The sequence below is a fragment of the Gossypium hirsutum genome, chromosome A13, assembly GCF_007990345.1.
Source record: "Gossypium hirsutum isolate 1008001.06 chromosome A13, Gossypium_hirsutum_v2.1, whole genome shotgun sequence".
NCBI classification, from domain to species: Eukaryota; Viridiplantae; Streptophyta; class Magnoliopsida; order Malvales; family Malvaceae; genus Gossypium; species Gossypium hirsutum.
This window is the reverse complement of record NC_053436.1, coordinates 2446346-2459676: the sequence shown is the minus strand read 5'-3', so window position 1 is coordinate 2459676 and position 13331 is coordinate 2446346. Positions and strand designations below refer to the sequence as shown.

The window sequence follows — 13331 nt, the reverse complement described above, 5'->3', positions numbered from 1 at the left end:
AATATGTAAAAGCAGGGCCCAACCGGGTTCGAACCGGTGACCTCTTGATCTGCAGTCAAATGCTCTACCACTGAGCTATAGACTCTGATGAATTTTTCATTAAAAATAATTCTTATTTGTCTTTTTGTAAAAGGTCACGGTTATCATACGTTTTTTGTATGGTTGACACACAAAAGATGATAACATGAAGCCTTAGAATTAGTAAGAGTAACAGCTGCTTGCTACTAGGTGCCACCATATAATTAAAAACTGAAACACTTCCTTTCTTATAAACTATCCAATTTTCATCTCAAATTAACAACAGCTTCATCAAAATCGCTGTACATACAATATTTGTTTCCAGAAACAACAAAATAAAGAAGTACTATTTTCTAGAAGTTTATGCTTTCATAAACCTGAATTCGGATTTGGAAGCATACATTTCAGAACCTTTCAATTGAAAGCAAACACTACTTATACATTAAAAGAGGATAAATTTACGCTTTTAAGAACCCCAAAAGCCAGAAAAGGCTGCAGCAGATGGCTCTCATTGCAATCTTACACAACTCAAAGAAGTGTCTTGATCTTTGCTTCCGAACATGTTCAAATCCAGATGTTAATGTGGTAGTGGTGTTGGGATCAGTTGGTTCCAACAAGGAGTTGCATGATATGCTGCATGGGGATAGGAGTGTTTCAGAAACATACAGCAAGAGCAAAACCATCAGGCTGCTGTCAATGTATTCGATCAGTTCACCAGCCCATCAATGTTCTTCTTACTTTGTCCACAAGCTGATTTCGAGCTCGACAGCTTGTTAATGGGAATTCATGGCTGTCATCCAAAAGAAATCTGTAGACTTCCCACTGGCGATCACAAGTCGAATGCCTTCCAATTTCAGCCTACAAGGAAACAGTAAAGAAATCACGTCATGCATGCTAACATATATTCAGCAAAGAAAAGAAAAAGCTAAAACACAGACAAGAAATCCCAATGTAACTACTTACCAAGAAAATGCATATCCCTAGCATTTTAAGAGCCAATGTAACATCGTAGAAAACTCGGGGCCTTCCCTTTCCAGATGACTCGACAGGGTTAGCAACCAAGAGTTCAGTATCAGGGCCTCGATTGACAACAATCACTCGAAAAGGTTGAAGCATCTCCTCTTGTAAACGAGAACACAAAGCATTCAGATGCTTGGGATCAACAATTTTGTTTCCATTTGCTTGCCGAATAAAAAGGTCCAAACTGCGGTAGCTTTTCACACTTGAAGAGAATCTACCATAAGCAATCTAAATGATAAACAACAACAACCATGTATCGGTAAAATTGCGGGCATTGCCGGCCAATAAAACAAAAAATGTGTATCAAAGCCACATATTCAAAAGAAATTCTAGCGATCTAGACCCAGTAAATTTAGAAATAAAAGCATCCTAACTTGATAGCAAAGGCACGATAAGGGTATAAAGGACGGTCCCTAACTTGATTCCAAATAATATAGCAAGCATCTCACAACAACAGGGTTGATACTTTTCCTCATTAAAAGTAAGTCCAAAGAAGCCTAGATAACAACAATAATCAGAAGAACTCAAATAACAGAAATCTCATGATAATTACCTGAAAATCAAAGTCCTTTGAAGTCCTCAAAATGTCATAAAAGAGTCCTTTCTGATCAACACATTGTATTTGAAGCAATGTATGAGCAGGGCTCAATAGATTATCTACAGTAACAGTGGCCTTCTTCAGTGTCATCATATCTGATTTGAGTTCCTTTGAGCTAGCTTCTTTGCCAGCCAACTCGTAGGTAAATAACTCTTCTGCTACTGCAGGAGGGAGAGAAGGCAAGGCCTTCAGGTTCTCATATTCCGGCCCTGCCAACTGAAGCTCACAGCTGATACAATAATTCTTCAAAACAGAAATTAGATGCTCCCTTGTGTCATCTCGTCTCTCTTTTGTATGTAAGAGTTCCCTGTAATTAGACAGCTATGCATTAACAACGGGTAATAAAAGTTTCCACTAGGTAAAGTAGATTTAACTCAGGAGAACGTTTTGAAAGTTTCGACCATAGAACAAGTATACTGTATTACGCTGCTTTCATATATACAAATTTCTACAGCTCCACCATCTTCATCTTGATCTCAGCCAAAAATCTACTAGACTATAAATCTTAATCAACAAAAATCCACCATTACAGAAATCAACATTCACAAAGGTCCAAACAAGAACCAGCAACACTAAAGTAAAAAAGATTGCATATCAATAAGTCATCATAATGATGTTAAGAGCTTGTTCTACACCGCAAGGGGTGCTGACTCAAAACTAGTTATACATCCAAGACAACGAGAGTCGAAAAAATGCTATACAAAGTTAAAAGAAATCAAAATTTGCATACTATATAAATCAGTCGAATAAAAACTTCTTTATAATATAAACACTCACATTCCATCCGTGATGAAAACCAAGTACATAACTCTTCCATCCGGCGTTGTCATAACTTTCACTCTTTGAATTGTAAACTGGAGCTCCGACAGTATCCTTGTAACATCTATTTAGAAAAATCCCATAATTTAGCTACTAATCAAAACTTGGTGAACGAATCAATCAAAAAGCGTAAAGATTTAAAAGGTTTCTAGGTCCCTAACCATGAAGTAATCCCTTGCGGTCCAAGCAACAAAGTTTCAACAAATAAATCAGAGAATGGGTTGTGCTTCCATTTCCATCTCCTTGCTGATAATTAAAGGAAAAAAATGGAACCAAACACGAAGGGCACATCGAAACAAGCCTATTCTTCAAGCTTTCCCAATCAATTTCACATGAATTCGAAACACTGGGAACCAACCAAAATACCATGTAACACCATCTTCCATCCGTCGAAAAATCTAACAATAATAATTAGATTAAAAAAAGGCATTAATATTATTAACTTAACAGCATTTAATTAAAACAGATTTAAAGGTACCTGCTCTGGTGATTGAAAGTCCGAATTCGAGAAGGGTACGGCAAAGATCACAGCCAAGACCGGGCTTATCGGGGCAATTGACAGTGACGATGGTGGGTTCCGATGGGTCTTTGGGTAATTGGATTAAAACGACGTCGTCATTTGGAATACCCATATCCGGTTGGTCTTTCAAAGGGTTGTCGCCGGCGGATCAATGTCGGCGCAGCGAGAGGATGGGAGGGGCTACGGCGGCGAGGTTTTGGTTAAAAATGGAGTGGGTGGATTATTATTATTATTATTTTAGGTTTGTTCGTTTGTTGGCTCTTTAAGTGGGACCCGCTTCTGGTTATCCACGTCAGATGGTGACGTGAGAACACGTACTGTTGGTGTTAGATGAAGGGTGTTTTAGTATTTTTGAACCGTGAGCTGGTGGTGATGAAGGTGCAGGGGAATCTACGCTGGATTTTAGTGCCTTTTGTGTTTATAAAATTGTCACGTTATATATTTATTGGATTAATTTCACAAATGATGCCTCTATTTTATATTTAGTTATTGAATGGTAAAATGTTTAATTTAATATCCGTGTTAACTTTTTTACTGAGGTACAACTTTGACCAATTTTATGATTATATATGGCACTTTAGCATAGAGTCAACGGACCTCAAAATAATTATTACAGTTTTTTCTTTACCAAAATTAAATTAACCCCACTCCCAAAATATATTAAAAAAATTCAATTTTTCCTATATTTAACTTCATCATCTCAAATCTCAATTGCAACTTTTTGGCAAATTCTTCTTATTTTTCCATTATTTTTTTTAAGGGTAAACTATAAAAGTAGTCATTTTTGTTTGCCTTAGATTATATTTTAGTCATTTATGTTTGAAATGTTACGTTTTAGTCATTTATGTTATCATTTTGTTACGAAGTGGTCACTCTACCGTTAAACTCTGTTACCTCTCTAACAACAGTCTTACGTGACAGTCAAATAGGTTTAAATGCCAACTTGGATATTCAATTGTTGGGATGAAAATATGTTTTTAATTAAATAAATTTAATCTAGACTGTCACGTAGGACATCCAAGTTGGCATTTTAAAACTATTTGGACCGCCACGTAGACCGTTGTTAGGAAGGTAATGGAACTTAACGGTAGAGTGATCATTTCATAACAAACGATAACGTAATTGATTAAAATGTAACATTTCAAACATAAGTGACTAAAATATAATTTAAGGCAAATAAAAATGACTATTTTTATACTTTACCCTTTTTTTAATAATACAAAGAGTTGTTATTACTGGATATATCCCACATTAGTTAAGTACAAACTATTAAGAAGGTTTTTATTTAACTTTACTTCTTGTTTTTATTGAATAATTGGTGTATAAGTCTATTGTACCCATCATTTAAAAATGGAATCTAAAATTGATGCAACTAATTAATAGTTTCTTTTTTAACTTAATCTTAAACATGTTACCACAATTATAATACAAAACATAATCATCATATAAAACTCATGCAATTAACACATTATCATAATTTCGTAGAAGAAAAATTGTCGGATTGTACTTTAAACCAACAAATAACAGCCGTTGATCAAAAATAATGTTACTTAGACAAAGACATCAACCTACTACTAAAATGAATACAATTTTTTCTTTTCACAATTTTTATTATAGCTTCCGATTATATATTTTTTTAAGAGAAGGTCTAAAATTATTTATAGCCGCTCTTCAACTCAAAAATAGAAAGATAATACGTTTTAGCACACTCGAACTCATATCTTCTTACATTAATAACAATTTTCATGTTAATCGAACTAAATTTTCTACCACACAATAGAAAGAAAAATAGAAAACAATCGATGAAGCGATGAGAACATAACTCAGCTGCCAGCAGCCCTTATCATTTTCTTAATAGATAACATATAGTACTCCCACCATCTCTATTTTAGAAATATTTCCACATTATCTAAAATTGATTTTGACATATAGTGTTTATTTATTTATTTATAAATGTGATTTTTACTACTTTAATAGAGTTTTTTTAAATAATTTTGTAAAATATTTTATCATTTTAGATAAGTTAAATTCTACTATTAACCCTGTATTTTACAAAAGTAGTGGATTTAGTTCTTAGAGTTTTCGAAATGGTCAAATTTGGTTATTGTGCTTTTCAATTTTTAAAATTTTAGTCCTGAATTGTGGAGTATGTCTCCCATTTCGGTCAAATTAAGACACAAATTGAGAATGGCATCGCACCAATAAGCCATGTGACGACGAGACGATAAAACATGGGAGAAGCAGAAACGACGTCGCGATGACACAATTGGGGACGTTGCGACGTGTCATGCAATTTTCTCAGTTTTCTTCTTCCAGTTAAATTTTGATTATTTGTCCTAATTGAACTTCGGTTAGTGTAGATTATTTTAAGATTATTTAACCTACAAATTTAGCCTAAAATAGGCCCTTTTATACCATGGAAAGATTAACCCATAATACATTTAAGTATTCGTTTTTACAAGCTTTAAAGGAATTTTGTGTTTAAGCTTTGAGGGTTCTTATTTTCAGGTTTCGGGGTTTACTTTTTATCTCTATCTTTGTGCTCTTCGTTGTTTTCGATTCAGTGAAATTTTCTTTACCCGTGGTTTTTTTATCCTCTTTAGAGAGGTTTTTTCATGTAAAATTTGTGTGTTCAATCTTTTCAATTTCTTCATTATTTTTCTTATTCTTTGCTTACACGGGTTTATCCCCAACATGAACCAAACAATAGTAGTTAATTTTATTTGTTTAAATTCAATTACCACTCATGTACTATGTGTATAGCTGTAGATTTAGTCAATATTCTCCAGTTGAAATCATTCTAAGTCCCTATATTTTTCGAAATTTGAAATTTCAATACTGACACAACTGACAATCTCTAATCCACTAACTGAAGTTTTAATGAATAATATATGGAAATAACAAGCCAACATGTCATTACATATATAATAATATGTTTATTGCATTAACTTTTTGGAACAGCCGAATTTAACTTAATGAATTTAACAGTTATTCGTTCAATGAGGACTAAAATTTTAAATTTTAAATAGTATAAGGATTAAAAATGATCAAAATAAAGTATAAAAATCAAATTCACAACTTTTATAAAATACAAGGACTAATAGTAAATTTTATATAAAATCCCCAAAAAACAAAAGTTGAAAGGGACAATGAAACCTTTTTAATTGCCGACTGTGATGCAAGTTGAAAGGAAAAAACAAAAAAGTGGCCAAATAATTGCAAAGAACCTCTTGTCAGTCTAATTTAACTACACGTGATTCAAATCTCACAAATGAATTAAACCCATAAATTTAAGTAGGTTTGGATAGGCGATAGGGTGTAGTGCGATGTGTTTAGTTTATTTTTTGTCTCACGCTATTATATTTAATCTCAACATCATCGTTAATTTTACACTAATTATAAATAACCACACCACCCATTCAAACCTACCTTTAATCTATGTTCAAAATAGTGAATCAAATCTATAAATCTAACTTTTCAAATTGAATTTTGATTCATTAACAAAATATTAATGTTACGTTTTCATAACTTAAACTTAAAAAAAAGTTACAAAATAGTCACTGAACTATTTAGAAGTTTTAATTTAAGTCATTGAGTTGTTAAAGTCGTTCTTGGATGGCCTTCTTTACTTGTATCACCTACACCAATCGAAAACTCTTTTTCCCCTTCTCTTCTAAAATTCATTTTTTATGGAACCGCTTTGAATGTTATAATTTACCCTAATTTGAATTATATTTTAAATTTAGTGACTTTTGGTGTAATTTACCCTAAGTCGAATTATGTTTTGAGTTTGAATTATTTGAAATGAATCAATTTATTAATCACATGTTTGATTATTATTTCATATTCTTCAATTATATGTTTCGTTGAACTAATAAAATGATATTCATCCATCCTTGATAAATAATTGATCATATCCATATGCTCATCATAAAAGCACTTGGCTTTTCAAAGTGTAATAAAAAATAAAAATAAAAATTATATGTCAAAACGGGTAAAAAAAAACCTGATATACCTAAACGAATAGAAACGTTTTAGATATATCGAAAAATATTTTAGAGCATAAATTCTGGTGCTTCAAACATACTTTTATCTTATAAAGCTCGAGAACATCCAAGTTCATCTCACTTCATTAAAAAGGTTTATCTCCAAACCCGATCCGTTACCAAATAGACATTAACAAAAATGGAGCTCATAAATGGAACCTTAGCATGGAAAACAAGTCCTCCTTTACCCATAGATGTGGCATAATGTGAGCTAGGCTTATCTTTATGATGTGTAAAGAAAGCAATTATAAACCTGGTTTACATTTGTATTTAAGAGTCTCTTTGGATAAGCGGTGTGTTTATCTACAGTTAATATAAAACAGTGATGACGATGAGACTAAATAATATAACAATACTGTAACGTGAAATAAAAAAAAAACTAAATATACCACACTAAAAATAAACACTCATATAAAGGGAACTAAATACTCTTCAAACAAACTTTTGGGTTACCATACATATTTGTGCTTTGACTCTAATATTAATTAAAAATATTCAGTGCAAAGTCATTCTCCCTGAATCGAAACCAATTAAACAAAAACATAAATATCAAGTTCTTAGGTAAAAAAATATTTGCAAGATACTCTACAACATGTGGCTGTAGTTTAGTGGTAAGAATTCCACGTTGTGGCCGTGGAGACCTGGGCTCGAATCCCAGCAGCCACAGAATAGCATTTATTTTCTCAGTTGAAAATATCTCAAAACGGCGTCGTTTTTTATTTCATAACACCCCTTCAACGAAATAACGAAGACTTCGAAGAGCAATAAGTCGAAATAAAAGGCTTCATCTTTGAGTTGGAGTCGTTCCTTTCAGAGATCTGTTCCTTTGGCACATTTTCCCGGCGTTTTCTCGATCCGAAAAGGTACGCCATTTTTTATTCAACATCTGCAGTTTTCTATCTTTAATAGGCATAGTAAATTATCCCTATCTTAAAACAGATCGCCAATTTCTTTTAGGATTCACTGTCTACACGTAGATTATATTTTTTCCCCTATTTTTTGTTTGATCATTCGAATACTTTTAGTTTTTCCAGTTATTGAATAGTGAGTCGTAGCAATCATGGTAATGTAACTTGGTTGTTGGATAATTTTAGCGATAAATGATTGCATGGGGGGATTCAATTTCGGGTTAGACTCTGTATCTAAAGCTGTGGGTTGGAATCACCACTGCCATCATCAACCATTCAACCCAGTTTTCTTTTTGAGCTTAAAGTGAAAATTTTTAATTAACATAGGACCTTTGTTTCAGAGCATTTAAGAAAAAAATAATACCTCATTAATTGATGAGGTATGTAGGCTGAATTGAAGCACAATTAGGTTTCAGCTTTTGATTGATGACTTCAAACGTTTAGATCAGATAGTTTTCCTGTGCATGTGGTGATTCAATTATGAGGTTTAGGGTGGTGTTTGTTTTGTGAAAAATAAATTATGGAAAACTGAATTTATTTTGTATACAAATTGATATGTTTGGTGTTTGGATGATTTGTTTAAAATATTTTTCATAATGTATAAGATTTTTTTTATAAAATTTAAATATGTGATGCTATACATTGAATATCAAAGAATACTCTTATTCATACCAAATAATTCTATATCAAAATTACTAGTACAATATTGTCTACAAACATAATTAAAGCTACAAATCACAATCATATTGTCCATACAATAGAACCATGTTATCAGGAAGGACCAAATTGTCCAATCTACCAAGATATTATTGTTAACCTTACAACAATTTTTTGAATTCATTTTCTTAAGGTTCTTATTTTAAATCAAGAAAGTTTTAGCTTATTCTTTATGCTTTGATGGATTATCAAAGACACAAGAGATATTATTTATTAAATCCTTCTTTTGTCAATACTTGTCCATAGAGATATGATGAGAAAATTTTGTCCTCAATGAATTAGTGCAACACATTAGCAATCTCATCAAAATTTTCTGTCATACATTATATGTTATCATCATCAGTAGATTCTTAGATATTTTTCTTTTTACGTTTTGATGTTCTAGTAGAAGAAGATGCTTTTATTTTGATCGTCTCGTTATTTTCAATCAGAAAGTTTACAAGCACCTAACCTTCCATTAGCATCCTCCCAAGTCGATACGAGCAAATGTTTTGACAAAGCTCTTTGTTGCCATATCTTTGCCAACAACCAAAGCCATCTTATCATAAAGCTCAAATTTTCATTCAAAAATTGTTACATACTTCAGGTATGCCTATATGAAATTATTCACAATTAAAATAACAAGAAGAGTGAATAAAGATCACTATAATTGCTTATCACATGTTCTATTATAACATATCATCTCCAAATTATCATCCCATCCAAATCCATTATTTCTCGAATTTTGCATATAATTTGTCATGTATTTTTTATAGTGTCTTGAGATGATTTTTCATATGTTTAGTGTTATGTTCGACTTTGAATTTGTTAGAAATAGTCGCAGCACTCGACTAAGAGAAGTTATTCTAAAAGTATTGGATTGTTTATTTCCTTTTTGAGCCTCCTCTATAGAAATTTGAGAAAAAGGTGTTATATCACTTTGTAGCTAAATTGTGGCTTTTCCCCCCATATATATGGGATACAAAAAAAATATTTTGCATTTTTACAGTGTTAGCTTGAAGTCGGAGTCTAGAGAGCCCACTTCGAAGTGGGCACCTCCAAAAACTGATTTTCACTCCACCACTTGAGAAGTCGATACCTAGTGGAATCAACTTCAGAGTCAAGAGGTTTCGACTTCCTCTATTTTATTTTTAAGCTTTGATCAACTTCCTAGCCTTAAGGTCTTCGGCCATCTCTTTCACTTCCCAGCTCCCAACATGAAGTTTCTCATCCCACCTGATAAATCTCCATTTTCCCTGATTTGCAAAAGAGTTGAAGCATTTTCTTGATCATTGCTAATATACAGTTGACAAATATTTCTATGAAGAACTAGTTCACCAAACAAGCCGTCATTATTGCCCTTGGACAATTATGGCTTAAGGTCCTCTAATGGTGGTACAGGTAGTGATCCATAGTGAAGCTTGCAAAGATTGAAGGAATCACATACCTTTTACTTTAAGAACCGTATTAAAGATATTTTCACTGCAAAAAAAAAAAGGATCTAGTCTTCTTCTACAGTGAGTTCTTATTTTACTTAAAGTACCTACAATAGTGGGCAATTTACTTTATGGGAAGACATAGTCAAGTCTCCCTCTAACATCTCTAATAACTAAATCTCTCTTATAAAAAGTGAAATAGTTTTTGACCATCAGCTTTTGATGAGATCTTAGTGCTTCAAGTTCAACCATATCTGTTTTTCTTTCGGTCAGCAATAGCTCACTCTAATTTGGTATGAAGTGAAGAACAAATAGTTTAAGAACAAGTTTAACCAAGTGGATTGTTATCAACTTTGTCTACCTTAAGTGCTTTGGGATTGTACTAAACATTTGTTACAGTAGTGACGGTAACCTTTAAATACTCTTATTTTAATATAATAAAATTGTATTTCACTTGTCATTTTGATTGTATGTATAATTTCAAATAAGTACATTTGAAGTATAAACAATTTTTAAACAAAAAAAGTTAGATTTATGATGAAATGACTTTAGTTGTTGGTAAAGATATAGCAACAAGGAGTTTTGCATTAGCATTTGCTGATTAGATTTGGAGGACTCTATGTAGGGTTTAATGCTTGTAAACTTATTGTAATACTATTGTGATTATGTTTAGGACAATATTATTATATCTTGAGTGCTTATAGTCAATATCGTATAAGCAGTTTTGTATGATTATTTGGTTTGAACAATATGTAGTATCATTGGTATGAACAATATTGTAGTATTATGTTATTTTTCTTGAATCTATTGTTGTGTTTAATAATCACTAAATCGATATATTTGAAGTAGATGAAATTAAAATTTTGGCTGAACCCCAAAAAATGACATTGTTTTTATGTCCTTGAAAAATTATAAAATTAGTGTAATGAAAAAATTACATTTTAGCCCTCCCAAAATTTATAATTCAATTTTGACCCTCATTTTTTCCTACCTTTGCCCCTGTATATGTACATATTAATATATGTAATTTAAATTCTATTTAAGTATTAATATATATCATTTAATTCAAATACAATTATATTATGTTAAATAATGATTTTTGAAATTATTTTTGTATTTGTATTATTCTTGAATGTTCAATGCTTATCTGAAAAAATCTACCAAATTCCAAACACTAGAAAATATATAAGTTTTTCTAAATTTTGTTAAAGTAGATTTCAAGAGCTGTTTTTTTACGAAACAGACACACTGTTACTGTTTGTAGATTACATCTGGGTTTGAATTTGGTCATATCAAATTTTGGTTCAAATTGCTAGTGAATGAACTGTATAATCATCCATATCTTTGTTTACTTCATGTTGGTGATGAAACTGTGAATATTATCTTGTAATTACTGGCAGATACCATGTTAGCTTTTATTAAGATTAGAATCAGCAAGTTTTTATGAATGTTAAGTCTATCATGTGTTTTATCTTATGTTGCTCCAATTCTTCACTTTTTTTTTTTTTTATATAAAATACTTATACCTATGGCAATACATTACATATTAGGATCCTTCTTCAAATACATGAAAACAAAAATTTAAATCTAACCTTCACTTTTGCCTCATCCAACAATTTTATGCATTTATTCTCCTACGGAAGTTTAGTTATTGGTTGAGGTGGTAAAAGTATCATGGAGGCCTTGTATTAAGAGTTAGATTGCATTTTGCTTCCTCTACTTAAAAAGTGAGCAAATTAGTCCTTGTACATTATCATCTATTTGTTTTGTTAAAAATTAGTATAACTGACAGAATAATCAGAAAATGATATGTGGTGTGTCATGTGTACCTCGTGATAATGTATAGGGATCAGTTTTTAACAATAGAAATGGATGAAATTTTTAACTGTATAATTTGCTCATTTTTTAACGTAGAGGGGGCATAATATAATCTGATTTCTAGTATAAGGCCCTCAATGGTGATTTTCCCGGTTGAGGTCGAACATGCGTAAATGTGACTTGAGTGTATGTTATTAGGAGTTTTTTTAACTTTCTTTCAGATTATGGATTTATTGACAGTATTTGTTTAAAAAGATTTTATGTGGTAATGCAGATGATTGATGATGAACAACTGGGGTTTCTCGCCAATTTTCTCGGCATTTTTATATTCGCGCTGGTAATTGCTTACCATTACGTGATGGCTGACCCAAAATATGAAGGAAACTGAACTAATTATGTTATGTCTACTTTTAACTTTTTTTCATATATATGGAACTAATTTAGAAAAAACTCAATACATTCTATTAGACTCCTATTTTTTTATATGAATTTATATTATACTATGTTAGTTCTATTTGCACCACTTTTTTTGCTAGCTAAGAGCTAGATTCATTAATTTGGGGGCTCGGATTGGTTTTAGATAAAATTTATTTAGGTTGTTTAATATATATAGGTTCGTGTTAGTTTCATGTTTAAATCATTTCAAGTTAAGGTTATTTGAGGTTTAAATTTCTTGTATGACTCAAACTACTATTCTCAGATTCTTATGTTATCAAACATATAATCACGAGTCATTTTAGTTAAAATTTTAACACTATGTTAACTTGTTATTTTTACAATCATTTTAATTAATGAATTTAATGACTATTGGACTAAAATTTTAAAAATAAAAAATAATTAAATTAGATAACTTATTATTGTTTGGTATAATGGGTTGATGAAATAAAAGAAAGTCATAATCCATTTATTTATTTGTTCTATTCATTTCCCTGGTAGTGAATTCCAAACAAGTTAAAAGAACTTTTTATAGGTAATGAAAACCTAGAAATAGGGGATGTCTGATTCATAACACATTTCATTTTGCAAGATTTTTGTTACTTTTTTTAACAAAATTTCTTGGGAATGATTCAGAAATTTTAACTCTTTAGTTAAATCTTTGTTTCTCTAAAAGAAAAACATTTATTTTAATTTTTAACTGCTACTTAAATTATATCTTTTTCTTTATCTTGATATTTTTTTTGGTTACAAAGTGATACTTTAAATTTTTTTTTCAAGTTGGTACAGTTAAACCGTTAATTTTTTTTAAAAAGAGCTTAACGTATAAATTAGTATTTAAACTATACTATTTTTCTCAAACTAGTACTAAACTTTTCTTTCTTTTTTTTTTGTCGTAGGTGGTATTAAAGTATTTTTATGTTTATCCAACTTACACCAAAATGTTATATCCATTGAAAAAATTTTCAAGCAATAATAAACTGCTACATCATATAAACTTAAAAAAATATTTTTTTA

General features: G+C 31.1%; 2 protein-coding genes and 2 non-coding genes across 5 annotated transcripts; 2 read left to right on the top strand and 2 right to left on the bottom strand.

The window, feature by feature from the left end:
• Positions 1–13: 13 nt before the first annotated feature.
• TRNAC-GCA (transfer RNA cysteine (anticodon GCA)) lies at positions 14–85 on the bottom strand. Its single transcript has one exon. It is a non-coding gene; the product is annotated as a tRNA-Cys (tRNA).
• Positions 86–262: 177 nt separating this feature from the next.
• Positions 263–3192, bottom strand: LOC107886199 (ACT domain-containing protein ACR9). Its single transcript, XM_016810070.2, has 6 exons — positions 2934–3192; positions 2617–2853; positions 2414–2519; positions 1592–1943; positions 982–1266; positions 263–876 (listed from the first exon to the last, which is right to left on the bottom strand). The coding sequence occupies exons 1-6, from the start codon at positions 3085–3087 to the stop codon at positions 730–732; spliced, it is 1281 nt and encodes a 426-aa protein (XP_016665559.2). The 5' UTR covers positions 3088–3192; the 3' UTR covers positions 263–729.
• Positions 3193–7615: 4423 nt separating this feature from the next.
• Positions 7616–7687, top strand: TRNAH-GUG (transfer RNA histidin (anticodon GUG)). The gene has a single exon. It is a non-coding gene; the product is annotated as a tRNA-His (tRNA).
• An 83-nt stretch (positions 7688–7770) lies between these two features.
• On the top strand, positions 7771–12382 carry LOC107886200 (dolichyl-diphosphooligosaccharide--protein glycosyltransferase subunit 4A). Of its 2 annotated transcripts, none has more exons than XM_016810071.2 (2): positions 7771–7884; positions 12154–12382. In XM_016810071.2, exon 2 carries the CDS (start codon positions 12154–12156, stop codon positions 12265–12267), a length of 114 nt encoding a protein of 37 aa, XP_016665560.1. In that variant the 5' UTR covers positions 7771–7884; the 3' UTR covers positions 12268–12382. The 2 variants fall into 2 exon arrangements, with proteins under 2 accessions (XP_016665560.1, XP_040940380.1); XM_041084446.1 differs by lacking the exon at positions 7771–7884 and adding an exon at positions 8894–9232.
• The last annotated feature ends 949 nt before the right edge of the window (positions 12383–13331 follow it).

What these genes read in the sequence shown, in the direction of transcription:
- LOC107886199 (XM_016810070.2), bottom strand. Translation starts at nt 3,087, where the DNA reads ATGGGTATTCCAAATGACGACGTCGTTTTAATCCAATTACCCAAAGAC. An exon ending in GTTTTCATCACGGATGGAAT is followed by an intron (nt 1,944 to 2,413) that starts GTGAGTGTTTAT and finishes GTCTAATTACAG; the next exon opens with GGAACTCTTACATACAAAAG. An exon ending in TAGGGATATGCATTTTCTTG is followed by an intron (nt 877 to 981) that starts GTAAGTAGTTAC and finishes GTTTCCTTGTAG; the next exon opens with GCTGAAATTGGAAGGCATTC.
- LOC107886200 (XM_016810071.2), top strand. Translation starts at nt 12,154, where the DNA reads ATGATTGATGATGAACAACTGGGGTTTCTCGCCAATTTTCTCGGCATT.